General features: G+C 51.3%; 1 protein-coding gene across 1 annotated transcript; it reads right to left on the reverse strand.

The window, feature by feature from the left end:
- Positions 1 to 6,960: 6,960 nt before the first annotated feature.
- LOC143156850 (C-C chemokine receptor type 8-like) lies at positions 6,961 to 10,323 on the reverse strand. Its single transcript, XM_076330985.1, has 2 exons — positions 10,240 to 10,323; positions 6,961 to 8,969 (listed from the first exon to the last, which is right to left on the reverse strand). Exons 1-2 carry the CDS (start codon positions 10,291 to 10,293, stop codon positions 7,890 to 7,892), a joined length of 1,134 nt encoding a protein of 377 aa, XP_076187100.1. The 5' UTR covers positions 10,294 to 10,323; the 3' UTR covers positions 6,961 to 7,889.
- Between the last annotated feature and the right edge of the window lie 7,295 nt (positions 10,324 to 17,618).

Consider the following 17,618-nt stretch of genomic DNA (forward strand, 5'->3'; position numbering starts at 1 on the left):
TACCTTGCTGGATGCTGCGGTCAAGGCTGGTGCTGAGTCAAACACAAGGGACAATCAATACGTTTGCAGTGTCCTGGTAGTCTGTGTTCGGCCATGGCTGTGTCCTTCCTTTCTGTCCGTCACTCTGCTCATCCTCACATGCTGCACACGCATTCACGCCTTGAGGTCAAGTTTCCTTCTGGAGCTCTGTTCAGAACAAGCCATTTATTTCTATCGCTCGCTCCCCAGTGAGAGCCAGTGCCGCTGTGCTCAGGGCAGGACGGGGAGCGAGGGACTCAGTCTGTCCTTGCAAGACTCATGAAGGAAGGGGGGTGAGCAGGGAAGAAAATGGCACCTGCCATTTTCAGACAAGCACCTGGGCACCTTCCTACTCCTGCTCCTCTCCCCGTGACACCCCTCCTCTAAACAGGGGCACGCTGGCCGCCTTCCCACCAGGGCTGGTGGCAAATTTGCCTGCTTCCTGGGCGCCCCTCAGACAGGGCTTCCCGCTGCCATGCAGGGCACAGCCAAGGTCTCCCTGACAGGGGTGTTTGTCCTTGTCTCTCCCCTGCACACTGTGAGGTGCCAGCTGCCTGTGCCACTGCTGTCACTGATGCCCATTGACGTCTCGTCTCCTCTGGCCAGTGCTTCCCCCATAGGAAGAGCCTGGGGTGGAGCTCGGTGAGCTGCAAGCAGAGGTGCCCTTTGGCGTCTCCAGCTGGGGACAAAGCCTGACCCCAGGAAGGCTTGTGAAGCCACCCGTGCCGTCGGTCCAGGGAGCAGCGGTGGCTCCGAGGGTGCTTTGTGCTGCTGTGTCTGCACCAGCCAGCGCAGGCACCAGAGGATGAGCTGCCACAGGATCTGTGCAGATGCCGCAGGCAGCCTGCACCTCTCTTGCTCAGGTTCGCTGAAATGCCTCCCCCGAGCACGCCGCCTGTGGTGTGGGTGTCCCAGGCGTCACCCTCAGTCCCAACTACTGCACGGGGTGGCTTGTGAGCCTCTCTCCGTGCTGCACTGGGAGATGCCTGGGCATTTCACAGCTCCCCAGCAGTCTTGGTGCTGATGGGGCTGCTTGTTCTTTGTGCTTGGGCAGCCTGTCATCTCTATTTAGGAGATGAGAGGTACAGAACTGCCTAAGGGGCCAAATTGCTGTTTGATTGCTGTACTTGATGCATGCCTGTTAGTGTGTGTTGCATATTTGCTGGGTACTGGGCCAATAGTTGTCTGCTGCTCTTAACTTAGAAATGGATTACAGAGATATTGCTTCAGCGTGGCTTTAGTCATGAAGTCAAGAGAACCTATTGACGTGTACATTTTTAACCAAACTGTGTTTGAGTTCACTTTAGTTGGTGGCAATAACCCACAGCCTGTCACTGGCCCAGGAATACAGCGCACTGCATCCATCCCCTGCTGCTGCAAAAGACACACATTTTCTGAAGATCCTAAATGAAATCTCCTGTCATCCTCTGTGGTGTGTTAGAATTCATCAAGGCTTTGCATCCAGTCTGGCAGCATCCATCCCAGAGGCAGGCGTCATGTGTGCCCCTTCATCATGCAGAAAGCTCCAGCATTGTGTGGCCTTCCTGAAGGACTGAAACCCGCCCAGACAGCCACAAACCTATCTGCTGGTCCACCAAGTCCTGCACAACCCTTGCCCTGGGCTGGGTGCTGGGTCAGGAGATAGGTACTAAAATGGTTATTTGCCTTTGGATCATGATTTATCTCCTTTTTTCTGAAACAGCCTCCACAGTCATCTGTCAGTAAGTTCAGCATTAGATTTCAGGTTCTGGAATGAGTCAGGCTGGGGCGGTTCCTCCATGGCAGAGAGGACCATGGTGGCTTTGAAACAGAAGAGGAGGGTATGCACATGCTGCTGAGCTGTTAGGAAATGGAGAGATGAGCAGAAACCCTCTGATCCACTCTGTTTCTCGGTGTGTCTGCTCCCTTTGGCAAAGCTGAAGCTCGGCCATGCTTTACTCCTGCAGATCATTTCACACGTGCAACATGCCCCTGGGGACTATGCTCACATTTTCTAGAAAGATCACATTTATCTCCAAGTATGGGTCAGCAAATGGTTAGGGCTTTGAGGAATGATTGCCTTGCTGCACTTCATCGGTTAGCAGGCTGGTTTTGGGTTTTTTTCTGTAGAAAAAGGAGAAAAAATGGACTGCTGAAGGCATGATAGCCTTGTTCTCAAGCCACTCCTGAACCTGTGCTGCAGGATCCTCTAGGACAGGCAGGGTTATCCGGGCAGCTAATGGTGGACAGATGTGATGTGAAGACCTCAGCTGGTTGTGGTGCTTGAGTGGCCTTTTCTTTCAAAACTTGTGTGCTTTACCTTCTCTAAACCCAAGCACGTGGAGAATTACGGAGACTGAACATCCTCAGAGAGTGCCAGGTGAAGAAAGGGATAAATGTCTTGGTGATGCAGATGCACATGCACATATCGCACATGCCTAAATGTTAGTGGGAAGTCTGCCTGGATACCAGAGTACGGTGAGGAAAACCAGTGTTTACTGGGGTAACACAGCTGACATTGCTGTTTGCTTGGTAGTACTCTTCTCTTGCATATATCTCATCCTACGTGGTAAGTCTGACCCAGCTGCTGACGCCAAGGTTACAGTGGCTGCACTGATTGCTGGAAAGCACACCGGACCCACACGGACAGTCCCGGCCGGCTGCGAGACAAGAGTGGCGTTGCGTTGGGACGAGGCCCCAGCAGATACACTTGTCAGCAGAGGCTGTGAGAACCCAAATCACGCTACTGCTATTCTGAGGCGGGGATTTCTGTGGCCTGGCTCTGTACATTTTGGCATTTCAGCAGAGTCAGCAGAAATACAGATTTATGCAGAAGCGCACAGACACACAGAAGCATACTGCTCAGAAGCCATGTGTCAAAACTGGCATAGTACAGCAGCAGCTTTGCTTTGCCCAGCATTACTTGCTGCCTTTGAGGTACAAATATTAATGAAAAACGCATCCCAGCCCACACATTACAGTTAAAATTGACATATTCAGGCTAAGGATATAATTCTTTTTCAATTTCCCAAACTTTTTTTGCATCTGGACAGAATACCTAAAGTCATGTTTACTTTTTTTCTGTGGTGATCCTTTCTGGATCCTCTCCTGGCACAGTTAGTAATTTCCATGGTACTTCATAACTGGTATACTAAGTCAGTGTTTTCAAGAGGCTGAAAATAAAATAGTATTATCCTGGACACGATACAGTTACCAGGGGTTTTGGGAGTTTTGTTCATGCTAATGCAGGCCCATCCCTGTGCAGGAGCATCTTTCAGCCAAGAGAGGTGCGGGACACAAATACCCTTCATTAACCTTTCTTTTTTCCCCTCGTAAAACTTTTGACTGGTTCTGACCTCCAGGTGTAGCTTGATGTTACCACAGAAGAAAGAGGCAGAGTTGCGCTGCTGCTGGCTGGGAGGACTCCTCTGGAAAGGATCAAGTCAGAAGCTCACATCCTCATCCCCAGACTGCATGCAGTGTCCTGAACGAGTGACTTGAAAGCCAGAGATTCTGCCAAGGATTTAATTAGTGTTGTCTCCATGTTGCCTTGGGAAGGACAAGATGCTGAGACTGTCATTCCCTATGCTAAAGTGGCAGTCCTGCAGCACAGAGCTGAGATATGTGGAAGAATCCACCAGGTCCCACTTCACACTATTTCCCGAGGGATCTAGCAACACCGTAAGCTAGCATGTCCTCATATATCCCACTTTTTGCTGGTGTAGTTCAACCACATGGGTCCCTAAATATACCCTTTTGCTCTCTACAAGTGCTGAACAGGTTTGCACAGTGCGGCAAGTGACATTTGTGCAAGACGAGCCCCACTGATGCCACTGCAATGCTCCAGCCTGTCAAGGCCTTTCTGTCCAAACACACAGAGCATCATGGGTGGCATCAGACAGAGACTCCGTCTTTCTAACAGAGACCCCCTGTAGAAGGGACCCTCTGGTGCAAATAACACCAATAAATCAAAAGAAAACATTTTAGTTTATTTTATTATTTATTTTAGGATTAAGCTTGAATGTGGGTAACAATTGCTCTGGTCTCTGTTTTAAGATGACATGCTGAAGCCAGAACAAGAGAATATCTAACTATTTAATGTGCCAGCATCATCCTGAACCCTCTTTAACCTGCATCATCTCAGCAAAAAGAAAAAGCAAGATCAGGATATAAAGCTAAGTAGCAGATATGAGCAGGACCAATATAACAACTGTGGTGGGTACTTTTTATGCAAGCAGGTGAACAAGTCTGTGCAGGATGGTCTAGCCTCAGCAGCTGGGTGTTTCTTGTGCTCCCAGCTCTTGGGATGACCCTAAAATTTGGCGTTACCCTCAAGCTGCCCAGCAGCTTGCACAGACACAGGAAGATGCCTCCTGCTCTCCTGTGCTCTCAGTGCCCTCACAGACACTGGCAGGGCAGCAGACTGCTCCCAGGCTTGTCCCTTCAGAAAGGAGAGGAGCTCTGAGACCTGCAGGGATGCTCCTGGCCACCCACAGCGACACAGGGCAGGTCCTGCCAGCTGTGCAGCCTCCAGATGTGGATCTCACCTTCTCCCTTTGCACTGGAAGGCAGCAGTAGCAGCTCAAAGCAGTTGGGCTGCGAGGAGACGTTGAGGTCAGGTCCAGCTCGGTGCTTCTGGTGTTGCTGCTGCAATGGAGGAAGGCAGCTGCCTCTGGCAGGAAATCCTCTGAGCTGCAGAAAAGCGTCTCCCACCTCCCCGCTGGAAGGGTTTGCAAGCGGTGCTGAGGCAGCAGCAGGGGGAAGATGCCCTTTAGACTCTAGTGAGAACTAGAGCAGTGAAAGACTTTGCAAGGAAGGCTCTGCACTTTTATGCTATCCTAACGCCGCAGGATTACAGCGCTTGTGAGGAAGCCCTGGGTCACAGGCTCGCTCCAAAAGCTACACAACAGCAATCAATGAAACCTCTGAAAAGAGGGAGATATCCCCTAGCAGAGATACTCAGCAGTGCCAGGGAAGGGCCATCCTCTTGCCAGCTTGGGCAAATGGGCTCCAGCACGTGTCCCAAAGCGCTCACACAAGGGCTGCAGGATGGGGCTGCAGGGCTGCAGAAATCGTTCCCATCTCTTGTGCTTCAGCTGGGCAAGACCTGATCCAGAGGGCTCATGCTGTGAATCTGAAGGGCAGATAGCTGGTGCTGTCCTCCTGCCCACCACCCTTTGGCTTTGTCCTGAATTTTTGTGAATCCCCTTCTAGAGCACCTGAGTGTTTGCATATACAAAAAAAGCCTGGTTACCCGAAGGTGGTAAGGCACCTGAAAGGCAGGAGCTGTACTGCTGCGCCTGGCTGAAATCCTGCTGCTGGGACCTAGGCAGCAGCTGAACCTTTTCTTCTGGTCACAGTCTTTGCTTTACCATTTGGAAAACATGTGTCATGGCCCTCATGAGGCAGCATGTATTTCTTACACGCCTTCTGTTACTGGCCCGTTCTTGGAAAAGATTGTATCTTGCAGATTCCAAATATAAGTACACATTAAAATAGTAAATCCTACCTGAAGAAGATTGATGATTTAAAAGAATTGTATTTTGTGTTTTGTTCTGCTCTACTCTAGGAAGTAAGCCCAAGGGTACTCAGTATGTGTGGAAACACTACAAGGGCAGACTCGTACCGGAAATTAAATTTCTAGAATAAAAGATAATCTACTCTCAGCTTCTTTTTCCCAGGGGAGGAGGAAGAGGGAGGGAGAGAGAGGAGGGAAGGAAGAGGCAGCTGGAGGGATTGTCAGTTTTGTAGAACTGCCCAGGACGGAAGAAAATGCACAAGCTGAAGGAATTAATGAAGAAATAGGTTTCTCAGGTGCAAGGATTGTGCAATTACACTGCATGCAGTATCTTTATTATAAAACTTCAAATATGGTGGTATCTTGTAGGGAGAAATAGATCAGGGCTGAGTGCTTCAGAACACCATTGCATTTACCTATCAATATTTGTATACATAAAAAGATACATATATATATGGATGTATATGTATGTGTATATATTTGTGTATATATACACACGTGCATGTATATATATATGTATGTGTATATATGTAAATGTACATCTATATGTATATGCATGGGTAACCATTCACATATAAATCAGTCATTCACAGTTACCAAGTTGCAATAGTAACTGGGAGGTCAAGCCCAGTCGTATGCTCAAGAGCAGCGACCGTACTGGCACATCAGTTGCTTAAAGGGTTCAGAAAGTTCCCTCATGGGGAAGTGTGAGTGTCGTCTGGGTCTGAAGCATGTCTGGCACCTCTGGCCACTCAAACCAGCTAGTGCTGCCCGCTTTAGATACCACCTGAGTTACAGGATGCTTGGTGTATTACCCCTGTTTGTCTCTCTCTCCATCTTGTTTTCGGGCATCCGCAGAACAATCAGCCTCTCGGCCAGCGGGTCAGGGCTCTGCTGAGAGCAGCCACCGCCCTGGCCCGTGGCTTACCAGCCAGCGGGTCCACAGGAAGCTTTGACATAAGACTCTTACCGTTCTCTCAGCACACACTCAGTATTTTTTCCACTCTTCAGCCTTTTTTTCCTGGTAACTATTTCTCCACTCATCCCTAGGGCACTCATTCATTCCCCTAAGGGTTTGTTCTTGACACCCACAGTGTCATTTCTAGGCTACAACTTCCAAACCCTTCCAGTCTAGGAGCTGCAGGCTCTGGTAGCAGATGGGGAGTCAGGATTATACCTAGATATTCCTCCACATTGATTTCAACAAAACACATGCATAGCATTTATTTCTTTGTTGCTTATCTAATTATTCACTCACTAAGGTCTTTCTGGGCAGGAAGCCTCGTTCAGACCTGTCAACTGGGAGCCAGGCTCTGGCATGATGCCTTAAACTTGGGCACCATTTCCCTCCAAAGAGCGGGTTCCCGCTCCTGCTGTGAGCCCCGTCCCTGACTACTGTCGTGGAGGCTCATGTAATCAGATTAGGCAGGTGATAGATTCAAAAATAAATTTTATTTTAACCAAAATTGTTTAGCAGAAAACTAACTAGAAATAAGGTGTCAACACTCTGACAGCATCAGTAAACCACAGGTTCAGCATGGTGTATGAGGAATTAATACTGCACAGCCGGCTTCAGAAATGAGGATCCAAAATGTGCACAATCACTCACCTAGAAGATGAGAGCTCTCAACCTCGAGGAGTTTCCTTAGGTGGCGTCCTGACCCAAGGGGAGAGCCCCCGACTGCAGACCCGCTGCTCCGAGGGGGACCGGCTCCACTTGCCCTCCAGCGGGGCTCCATTTACACCCTAGTCGAATCTGATCTGTGGTCAATTCTGATTGGCTGAGGGCCTTGACTTTCTTACCCCTCACCCGTGGTGTATACGTGACCGTAATTACTGGCCCAAGGTGTGTACGTGACAGTCAGCACTCGCCATCTTAAAAGTGCAAAAGTAAGGGCGTGAAAAGTAAGGACACAGCAATCTTAATGCCCCCAGTCTTTGTCAGGGTGGGTGCACCTGCCACAACTACGAAGCCAATCCACTCCACTGAGACAAGGGAAGGAGCGGCCAAGCATCCTGGGTTCGGAAACATAAACAGTTCCTTTCAGTACTGAATCTGAGGTGGGGGAAGAAATGTTTGTAAGGCACCTCTCCGTGCTGCTCAGGCAGTGAGGTCGTCAGCTGGTAATTTTGGCCTCCCTTTCACAAAGCAGGCACGGTAGGACATGCCAAGGGAAAGGGAGGAAGATGCTAAAAAAGATGCTAAAAAGTAAGAACCCCAAAGGCAACCATGATAAAAGCAAGCTGAAGCAGCTGCTTCCACTTTTCCTGTCCTAAAAGGTTGCCCAAACAGTGCATCCCCGTGGATGCCCTGCTGGGAGGATTTCTCAACTTCAGGTCACCTGTTCAGGATGAAAGTTTTTGACTTGTAGCTCTACAAGACAGTGCCAACAAAAGATGACTGGGAGGATGTCACGTGCAGAGAGGAGTGCTTGTCCAGGCTGCGCCCATTGAAAGCACTGTAGTCTTTGCAGATCAACAGAAAAAGTGCGTATTTTCTGAAAGCTTCACGGAGATGCTTCTTGAACTTCTCACCCACGAAGGCATAGATGACTGGGTTGAGGCAGCAGTGGATGAAGGAGAGCGCCTCAGCCAGCTCTATGGCTAGGTCTAGCCTTTGGCTTGTCTGGCAGTCATCGATGATGTACATGTTCCTCAGAGAGTCCAGAAAAAGCACAACGTTGATAGGGGTCCAGAAGAGGAAGAACACAATGACGACAATAAAAACCAGTTTCATTGCTTTGTACTTGTTTTGAGTATGGCACTTCTGCAGGTTTTTCAAGATGCTGTGGTAGCAGAAAATGAGGACACCAACAGGGATCAGCCACCCCAGGACATTGACTTCAAAATTACTGAAAGTCTTCCAGCCATTCTTGCTGTCAGGATAGTGAGGGATGCACTTAGTCTGGTTATTGTCATTCATTTCCTGGAAAAAAATTAAGTCTGGCACTGATGCTAAAATGGCGACAGCCCAAAGGACCAGGCCGGTGATAACCCCATGGGCAGTTGTCCGAACCTGTAGAGCATAGACAGACCGGACAATGGCCAAGTACCTGTCGATGCTCATGATGGTTATGAAGAAGGCGCTGCTATAGAAACCAATGAAGTAAGCTGAGCTGATGATTTTACACATCGCATTTCCAAAAGTCCACTGGCTCACAATGGAGTACTGAACCAAGAAGGGGAGGGAGAAAACAAAGAGGAGGTCAGAGATGGCGAGGTTCAGCAGATATACGTCAGTCATGGCCCTGACTTTCTTGCAGACTGTTAGGACCCAAACGACCAAAGCATTTCCCACAAGGCCAGTCACAAACAGGACGGAATACAGCACTGGAAAAAAGGTAGATGCAAATGCTGGAATATTTTCAAGATCACAGCTGATGTCCAGTTCTGGGTAGAAGAAGGCGTATTCATAGGCTGCAGAGGAGTTAGATGTTGGTGACATGTAAACCACCTGTTCAAGGACAATGAAGTTCATGAGGCCCGAATCCCAAATTACCTGCTTAGTAAATATTCTAGGCACCAGCCAGCTCACACCAAGCCACATGAGGACAAAACAGCTGTGCCTCAGCTGTGTTGGAGGACACAAACGAGGAATGAACATGAGTGACTAGTCCTCCCCTGCAAGATCCAGGATGAGGTTCTTGCACCAGAGGGGCAGAGGAGATCAAGGAAAATGCAGCTGTGGTGGTAAACCAGAGGTTACCAGTATCCCTCCACTGGTTCCATGTGGGGTGCCCAGCCCCGTGCCTGCAGTCCAGGTGGGGCACCGGGGCCAGAGACAGGGAGCATTCCCAAACCAGCAACTGGATGGGCATGCCCAGGGGTCTGAGAGCCCCCGACATAGGCTTTGGGGTCCTATTCCACGTTTCCTTCAGAAAGCAGAAAGGGAGCAGGGCTTAGGGAGGAACTGACATGTAAACGCTCATCTCCTAAAAGCTGCATTTCCATTTAGCTGGGTGCCAGAAATAGCCCTTCATGGGACAAGTTACTTTTGCAGAGGATTCCTGCAGAGTTCAAGCATGTTTTCATCTGTAAAGGCAACATCACATACAGGACACCAGTGGGTGCTGCACATTGCACGCTCTCTCCACCCCAGGTGAGATCAGCGGTGGCAGCTCTGGCCCGAGGGGCGACTTCCCAAAGAGCAGATGGGGCTTTCTGCCCCTTCCTCCCTCCTCCCCAGCAGGAGCTTTGCCCTCTCAGCCTATGCCAGCATGAACTGCTGCTGCCAGCAGCTCATGGCTACCAAGACTTTATTCTGCTAACAGGGATGGCTGGTTTTCCTTTCAACACCAGCGGCTCTGCTCTCCTGGCACCTGTCAGGATGCACCAGCAGCAGCGATGTGCCCCTTCCCTGCTCCCTGGCCTCTCGCAGCCCCCCAGCAGCAACCACTGCACCCCTGGGCAGCACCTGTGACAGCAAACTGCTAAAGAAGGTGGGTGGCAGCACATCTCCCAGTCGGGATGTCCTCCATAGGACACTCCTAGCACTACCCCTGCCCTTGAGGACAGCCTTCTTCCACAAGCACAGTCTCATCAGCCAAAGATATTTTCACTCATTTTTTTTTTTCAGAGAACAGCAATATCACATTGATTTCTTCTAAACCCCTGTCATCCCTACCAGTACTATGTACTACCAGTCCCCATAGGCAAAACTGGACCCCTCAGATGTGCTACTGGCCTCGGCTTGCAGGGCAGCAGCCTGGCGGGGAGTCACTTACCGACACTTCCTCGGAGCCACCTCTGCCCTGCAAGTGAGTCATGTTCCCCTCCATAATCCAACACTGTGTCTGAAAGAATGCCAAAAAAATGTCTTTATATCACAGGTTTTTAAGAAGCGGGCATACCTTCACACACGTATGCCAGCAGTATTTACCTTAGCTTATGTTGCAATGCCAAGTCACAGACAAGGTCCTCACCGTAGCAGTGCACAGTCATAAAATGCCTTTTCCTCTGTGTGATATGTGTTACATTAAAGACGTAAAAAACCCCAAGCCAATGAGTTCAGCCTCTGACACTTAGAGAAACGGAAACATGTCAGGTTTATCTTCTGAATAATCAGTATGCTTTTTTCACTTTGAGCATTTATACTAACGTCAGTGGAAGAGATTTGCAATTTCCCCCACGTATCTGTGAAGTGCTCCCATCCCTCACCTGGTTGCCCCCATCCCACCTGCCGCCCCTGCTCTGCAGTTCGCATGGCTGGGAGAGAGGAAGCAGCACTGTCTCTCCTCTGCTCCAAGGATTTTCAGTGAAGATGTCTGTGGGGGATGGCCCAATGCTGCCAATAGCTAGTGATGTCAAAGGGCACCATGTTTGCTTTAATGTTTTTCCTTGGAAGGCGCCTTCCCCCTGCACCCATCCACGCACAGACAGAAATTCTCAAGGGAACTGATCATAGAATCATAGAATCATTTAGGTTGGAAAAGACCTTTAAGATCATCGAGTCCAACCGTAAACCTAACACTGCCAAGTCCCCATCACCCTTCCTTCCCAAAACATGCAACCTGCAGGACGCTCTCACAGACTAACACTGAAGTAAAGCCCTGAACAGCACTGGTTTTCCACTGACTCTGCCAAGTACCTGCTGGGGCCTCATCCTGACCCAACACTGCTTTCATCCCACAGCTGTCTCTGATGTGCCCCACAACACAAGATATATGGGAAAGAGCAGCACTACTGAGCAACGGGGAGCATTTGAAGTGTGTGTTATCTCCTTAAATGCTGCTGCTTCTCGCTATAGCCTGGTGCTATTACTGTAAGTCAGGAAAGTCACATCACCTTTTTTCTGTTTGTTTTTGAGCAAACAGTACCTCACTGGGTGCCAGTCCATAGATGTGCTGCTAGAGATCCCCATGTGGAACGGTCTGTCATCTCTCTCAAACCCTCTGAATGTCCACCTTCATTCACCATCGCTCCAAAGGCAGAGGGATAAATCTCCGTGAACCGAGAAAATCTGCAACTATTCCACATGTGGCAGTGGGTGGCTTTCTTTGGCCATGGTGGGCAGTGTGATATTGGGTCAAAGTTTTATGTGTGAGTCAAGCCATATGTATATGATAGTCTGATTGACAGCCAAGCTCTGCTGGGTATTAACTCCTGCAACGACTGAAACCAGAAATCGAAACCAGAAACAGACTCCTTTGTCATAAGAGTTATTGGCAGTGTTGAAGTGGGATCTCCATTATCCATTTGCAGGTTTAAAACAGCACTCACATCTCTGTCAGTGTTGGTGGCAGAGAATATACCCAGGAATTATGAAATGTGGAAAAAGAGATGGCAACCAAACAGCAATTTGGCCCCTTAGGCAGTTCTGTACCTCTCATCTCCTAAATAGAGATGACAGGCTGCCCAAGCACAAAGAACAAGCAGCCCCATCAGCACCAAGACTGCTGGGGAGCTGTGAAATGCCCAGGCATCTCCCAGTGCAGCACGGAGAGAGGCTCACAAGCCACCCCGTGCAGTAGTTGGGACTGAGGGTGACGCCTGGGACACCCACACCACAGGCGGCGTGCTCGGGGGAGGCATTTCAGCGAGCCTGAGCAAGAGAGGTGCAGGCTGCCTGCGGCATCTGCACAGATCCTGTGGCAGCTCATCCTCTGGTGCCTGCGCTGGCTGGTGCAGACGCAGCAGCACAAAGCACCCTCGGAGCCACCGCTGCTCCCTGGACCGACGGCACGGGTGGCTTCACAAGCCTTCCTGGGGTCAGGCTTTGTCCCCAGCTGGAGACGCCAAAGGGCACCTCTGCTTGCAGCTCACCGAGCTCCACCCCAGGCTCTTCCTATGGGGGAAGCACTGGCCAGAGGAGACGAGACGTCAATGGGCATCAGTGACAGCAGTGGCACAGGCAGCTGGCACCTCACAGTGTGCAGGGGAGAGACAAGGACAAACACCCCTGTCAGGGAGACCTTGGCTGTGCCCTGCATGGCAGCGGGAAGCCCTGTCTGAGGGGCGCCCAGGAAGCAGGCAAATTTGCCACCAGCCCTGGTGGGAAGGCGGCCAGCGTGCCCCTGTTTAGAGGAGGGGTGTCACGGGGAGAGGAGCAGGAGTAGGAAGGTGCCCAGGTGCTTGTCTGAAAATGGCAGGTGCCATTTTCTTCCCTGCTCACCCCCCTTCCTTCATGAGTCTTGCAAGGACAGACTGAGTCCCTCGCTCCCCGTCCTGCCCTGAGCACAGCGGCACTGGCTCTCACTGGGGAGCGAGCGATAGAAATAAATGGCTTGTTCTGAACAGAGCTCCAGAAGGAAACTTGACCTCAAGGCGTGAATGCGTGTGCAGCATGTGAGGATGAGCAGAGTGACGGACAGAAAGGAAGGACACAGCCATGGCCGAACACAGACTACCAGGACACTGCAAACGTATTGATTGTCCCTTGTGTTTGACTCAGCACCAGCCTTGACCGCAGCATCCAGCAAGGTAAAGAGACGTATGTGTCAAGAAGTGTTTGCGAACCAGCTGCCAGAAGGCAGTGCCTTTCCCACACGACAAGGGATGGAGGAAATGGGTCTTGTTCCCTAACGCTCAGGTATTCAACTGGCTGAGGGCAAAGAGCAACGCTGCGTGGTTTCCTTGGATCTTTTCTCCATGCTCGCTGCAAGGCAGGCTGCCTTTCTCCTCCCCTCTCTCGCAATGTCTGCTTCTGTGTCTCTGCACCCGTGCACCTCTTGCACCATCCCTGCGCATCTCGGTGACCGGTGTCCCCAACACTGCGCTGCCCCAAGGGGTGCTCAGCTGCAGCAGTGCGGAGAGAGGGGTGGTGCTGGTGCAAATGCACCCGACAGCTTCAGCTCTCGTGAGCAGCACGAGGGAGGGAGGGAGGGAGAGAGGAGGAAAAGGAGGGAAGGAGGGAGGAAAGGAGTTTCTTTTTTCAGCATTTTGAATGGCAGCTTGCTAGAGTGCAGCTGTGCAGCTGTTCCTCCTGCCTGGATGAGCCCAGGAGGGAAGGGATGTGATTGCCCAGCCGACGGCTTTCTTGCCCACTTTCTCAGGTCTTACTGTTATCATTGGAGCCGACCCCACAAGCAGCACAGCCTCGGCGATGTGCTCTGATTGATGGGTGTAACTGAGGTACACACTGAAACAGGCGGATCCGAGCGGCTCGTGTGCACATCAGCCGTCCCAGGGGAGGAGGACACCTCCCCAGGAGACCTGCCTGAGCCTCTGTCACCTCTCCAGGTCAGGAGAGCACCATCCCCGCGTGGCAGCTGGAGCGAGGGGAGGCTAATGAACGGCTCAGGAACCCAGATGTGGTCACCAAGGCACAAGTGAGCCTAAGCACTAAGCCCTTATCCCTTCAGTGTTATTTCTAATGTGGGGATAAATGTTTCTCTTCACGTTTAATGCCCATTTGGGCCGCGCTCCTTTTGCTTGCAGGAAGTGTGCAAGCCTTCAGCTTTCTGTGGCTCTTCCCTTCACCAGCCCTCAGGCTGAAACATTTTCATCTCTAGACATAGCTTCTCTCTCTCTCTCTCTCTCTCTCCCCCCCCCCCCCCCCCCTCTCTGGGTAGTTTTTGTCTCTTCTTCACCTTTTTAATGAAGAATAAATGCATCTCCCACTGGTGGCTGGAAAGCCACCAGAGATGGGTTGTCTCCTTGCATCTCTCCAGGCCAGTGACATGAAGGGATGAGGCTCCCTCTGCTGGGTTTTCTTTCAGAAGCGCATCACAGAAATGATTCCTGCAAAGGGTTGTGTGTGTATGTGATCAGCATCTGCCTGCACCTGCACCAAGAGCTGCTGGGTGGGCTCTGGGCAGGCAGCAGCTCTGCTGCAGAAGAGCACGGCAGGAACGGGACGCTGCTGCGGCAGGGAAGTGCCTCCACCCAGCTGACAGAAAAGACAAGAGGAGAGTTTTGCGGGAGAAATTAAGAGAAGGGGGGGGAAAAATGTCCAACAGGGTTCAGTGCAGTCACGGCTATGGTGCGTGTTGCGCTGCTGAGCCGAAGAGGGCAGCTATGCATCAAAGAGCTCCAGTGGGACCCAGGGGCTCCATCCCCACTCACCGCCCAGCCGTAACGAGGATTTCTGAAGGGTACAGCCTGAACAATACATCTCCCGGCTCCATGGCACACTACTGACAGTGCGGTGAAGGTCACAGCTGCCTGGGTTTTGCTCCTGTCCCTCCGCTTGAAACAAATGCAGAAAAACCTTGCAGGGCTTCAGGCTGGAAGAGCTCTTTCTTGGGACATGAGCCATCTGGGTGCTGCTGTTACTTTGCTTGGGGAAGCAGCGCAAGTGCCCCTTTGTAGCTGCACCCAGCGACACAGTGCCATCACCGTTCAGCCGCAGCTGGCGGCCCCAGGGGAAGAGAACGGACGGCTGCCTCCCAAGCTCAGCACCCTTTGGGAGCATTTCAGATGCACCATTCAGGCTTGTAAGCTTTCCAGGATTGAAGTCTGCTTCTCGGAACAATCATTTGGATAAGCTTTTGGTGTACCTTCAAAGTGAAAACCAAACATGATGCAAACGGCCATGGTTTACAGTCAAAGAATTTAGTTGTAAGACCAAAACATCCCAGCAGGTGCTCTGCATAGCAGAGAAAGTCGAAACAGGACCGTATCTGCTCTTTTATTGTCAACGTATGGATGCTTGCAAGTTTGTATGGACATTTTTCCCCTGTACATTACATTTTTCCCCTGTACATACAGGAGACACTGGCTGTGCCCTACATGGCAGCGGGAAGCCCTGTCTGCGGGGCGCCCAGGAACAAGGCAAATTGGCCACCAGCCCTGGTGGGAAGGTGGCCAGTGTCCCCCCATTTCAAAGAGCGGAGTCAGTGGGAAAGGAGAAGGAGGAGGAGCAGGAGGAGGAGGACGCAGGTGCCCATCAGGAGCAGAGAGGGCTGCAGCTGTCCCTGGGTAGCCAACCTGCAGGTTGGACAGTGCCTGGGCACTGGTGCTGCTCCTGCTGGCAGCGTGCCCCAGCCCTGGACAGGATGCCCCACTCTTGCCTGCCCACTCCTCGGCCTCACAGGTGCACTTCCCTCCACTTAGTGGAGGGAAAATGTGAGTAGCGGCATGAGATAAACATTACCTGTTTCTTCTGGACAGAGCCTCAGCAGAAAACTTCCTACAGGCACTGCAGAGCCAAACCCTCCCAGTTACAGCAGGGGCCTGGTCTGCAGCATGGCAGCACGTCCCCCCTGGGGATCCTTTTGGCTTGGATCAAGAGCTGGAAAATGCCTTTCTTAACTCATAACCACAAATTTGGCAGGGGTGCTCGGCTGCAGCGGTGCAGAGAGACGGGTGGTGCTGGGTGCAAACACACCTGCCAGCTTCAGTTCTGCCTCTCAGGGCTCACCAGCAGCACCCTTCCTGCAGTGATGTCAAGGCCATTTGCTAATCTGCCTGACACACGTCAGGACATCGCCTTGCTCATGCGCTCTGGTGTGCCCATACTGCTGTGCACCATGAGCCATGTCCGTGCCTCCGTCACGTGCGAGTGCGTGTGCAGTGTGCTGGGGTCTCCCTGTTTGTAACTGGGATGAGGCTGGTCCTTGGTGCCAGGTGGCCACGGTGACCTCCAGATCCCTCTAAAGCCCTGTGGGATCCTCCTGTGGAAAATGTCCTCAGGGCACAACGCATGCAGGGCATGTGGTCCACCTCCCTGGTCACAGCCAGTTTGACTGCGTCGATGTCACCCCTGCGTGATGCTTGTCAGACTACCAGAAAGACCTGCTGTGGAGAGGTGTCCGCTCCACAGCCCCAGACCCATTGGCTCTGACATGGAGGTGGGTTTGTTGACCAGTGCTGTCACTGGAAATGATCTTGGCGGGGGGTGGGGTGTGGGGGGTGGGGTGTGTCCTTCTTGCACTGGCAGTGCCTCAAAGCAGTGCTTGGCTCTGCAGAGAGGCTTGCGTCCCTCAGCAGAGTCAGTGACACTTCGCCTTTCAGTTTCCGCCTCTCAGCAACTGGGGAAATTTGGGACCGTGGTGAGACCGTAGTGTGAGGCACAGGAGCAGAAGGGACCATGGGTTCAGACAGAGATGTCCAACACCTAAAGCCAATAGTGTCTCAGCACCCCAGCTGCAGCCACCCTTGAGCAGGAACCAGTCCAGACCCAGATCACGCAGGTAATTTTTGCCTCCCCCCCTTTTTAATGAAGAATAAATGTGTCTCCCACTGGTGGCTGGAAAGCCACCAGAGCTGAGTTGTCTCCTTGCATCTCTCCAGGCCAGTGACATGAAGGGATAAGGCTTCCTCTGCTGGGTTTTCCTGCAGAAGTGAGGCACAGAAATCATCCCTGCAGAGATGTGTGTGATCAGTGGCACTGCTTCACCTCCCCATTCATTGTGAGTCTTATTTTAAGGGAGCAAAACTCTTCCAGGTCCACAGCAAGCCAAGAACCTGGAAACTGTTGTTATTGCCAGGGTTTCAGGCTGGAAGAGCTCTTTCTTGGGATGTGCACCATTTGGCCACTATTGTTGCAGTCCCTGCTTGGCTTCGGGAAACAATGCAAGTCTCCGTTGTAGCTCCACTCAAAGACATGGAGGGAGAGGATCCAGCCGCACCCACCCGCAGCTCCATACAAAAGCTCAGCTCCATACAGAAACATTTCAAATGCATCACTTGGGTTTGTCAGCCTTATTAGAGTTGTTAAGCTCACTCCTCTAAACAATCATTTAAATGTGTTTTTACTGTGTCTTCAAAGCAAAAATCAAACAAGATGCAAACTGCCATGGCTAAAGTCAGTATTAGTTCTGAGAACAAAACATCCCCGTAAGTGCTCGGGTACCTACCCAGTCCCACCCAGCACAGCAGAAATGCACCAAAGGACACCAGCCAAAGGAGCTTTTTCAAGATGACATATATCTCCAAGCCAGCTTCCTTATATAATCAATGATGATGTATTGGGTTTACATGGCAAGGTTTTGGTAGCAGGGGGGCTGCAGGGGTGGCTTCCGTGAGAAGATGCCAGAAGCTGCTGCCATGTTGGAAGTAACCAGTTCCAGCTGACTCCAAGATGGACCTGCTGCTGGCCAAAGCTGAGCCCATCGGTGACATTGGTAGCGCCTCTGTGATAACATATTTAAGAAAGGGTAAAAACTGTTGCGCAACAGCAGCTAGGAGAGAGGAGTGAGAATATGTGAGAGAAACAACTCTG

This window comes from Aptenodytes patagonicus, chromosome 2 (assembly GCF_965638725.1).
Source record: "Aptenodytes patagonicus chromosome 2, bAptPat1.pri.cur, whole genome shotgun sequence".
Taxonomy (NCBI): domain Eukaryota; kingdom Metazoa; phylum Chordata; class Aves; order Sphenisciformes; family Spheniscidae; genus Aptenodytes; species Aptenodytes patagonicus.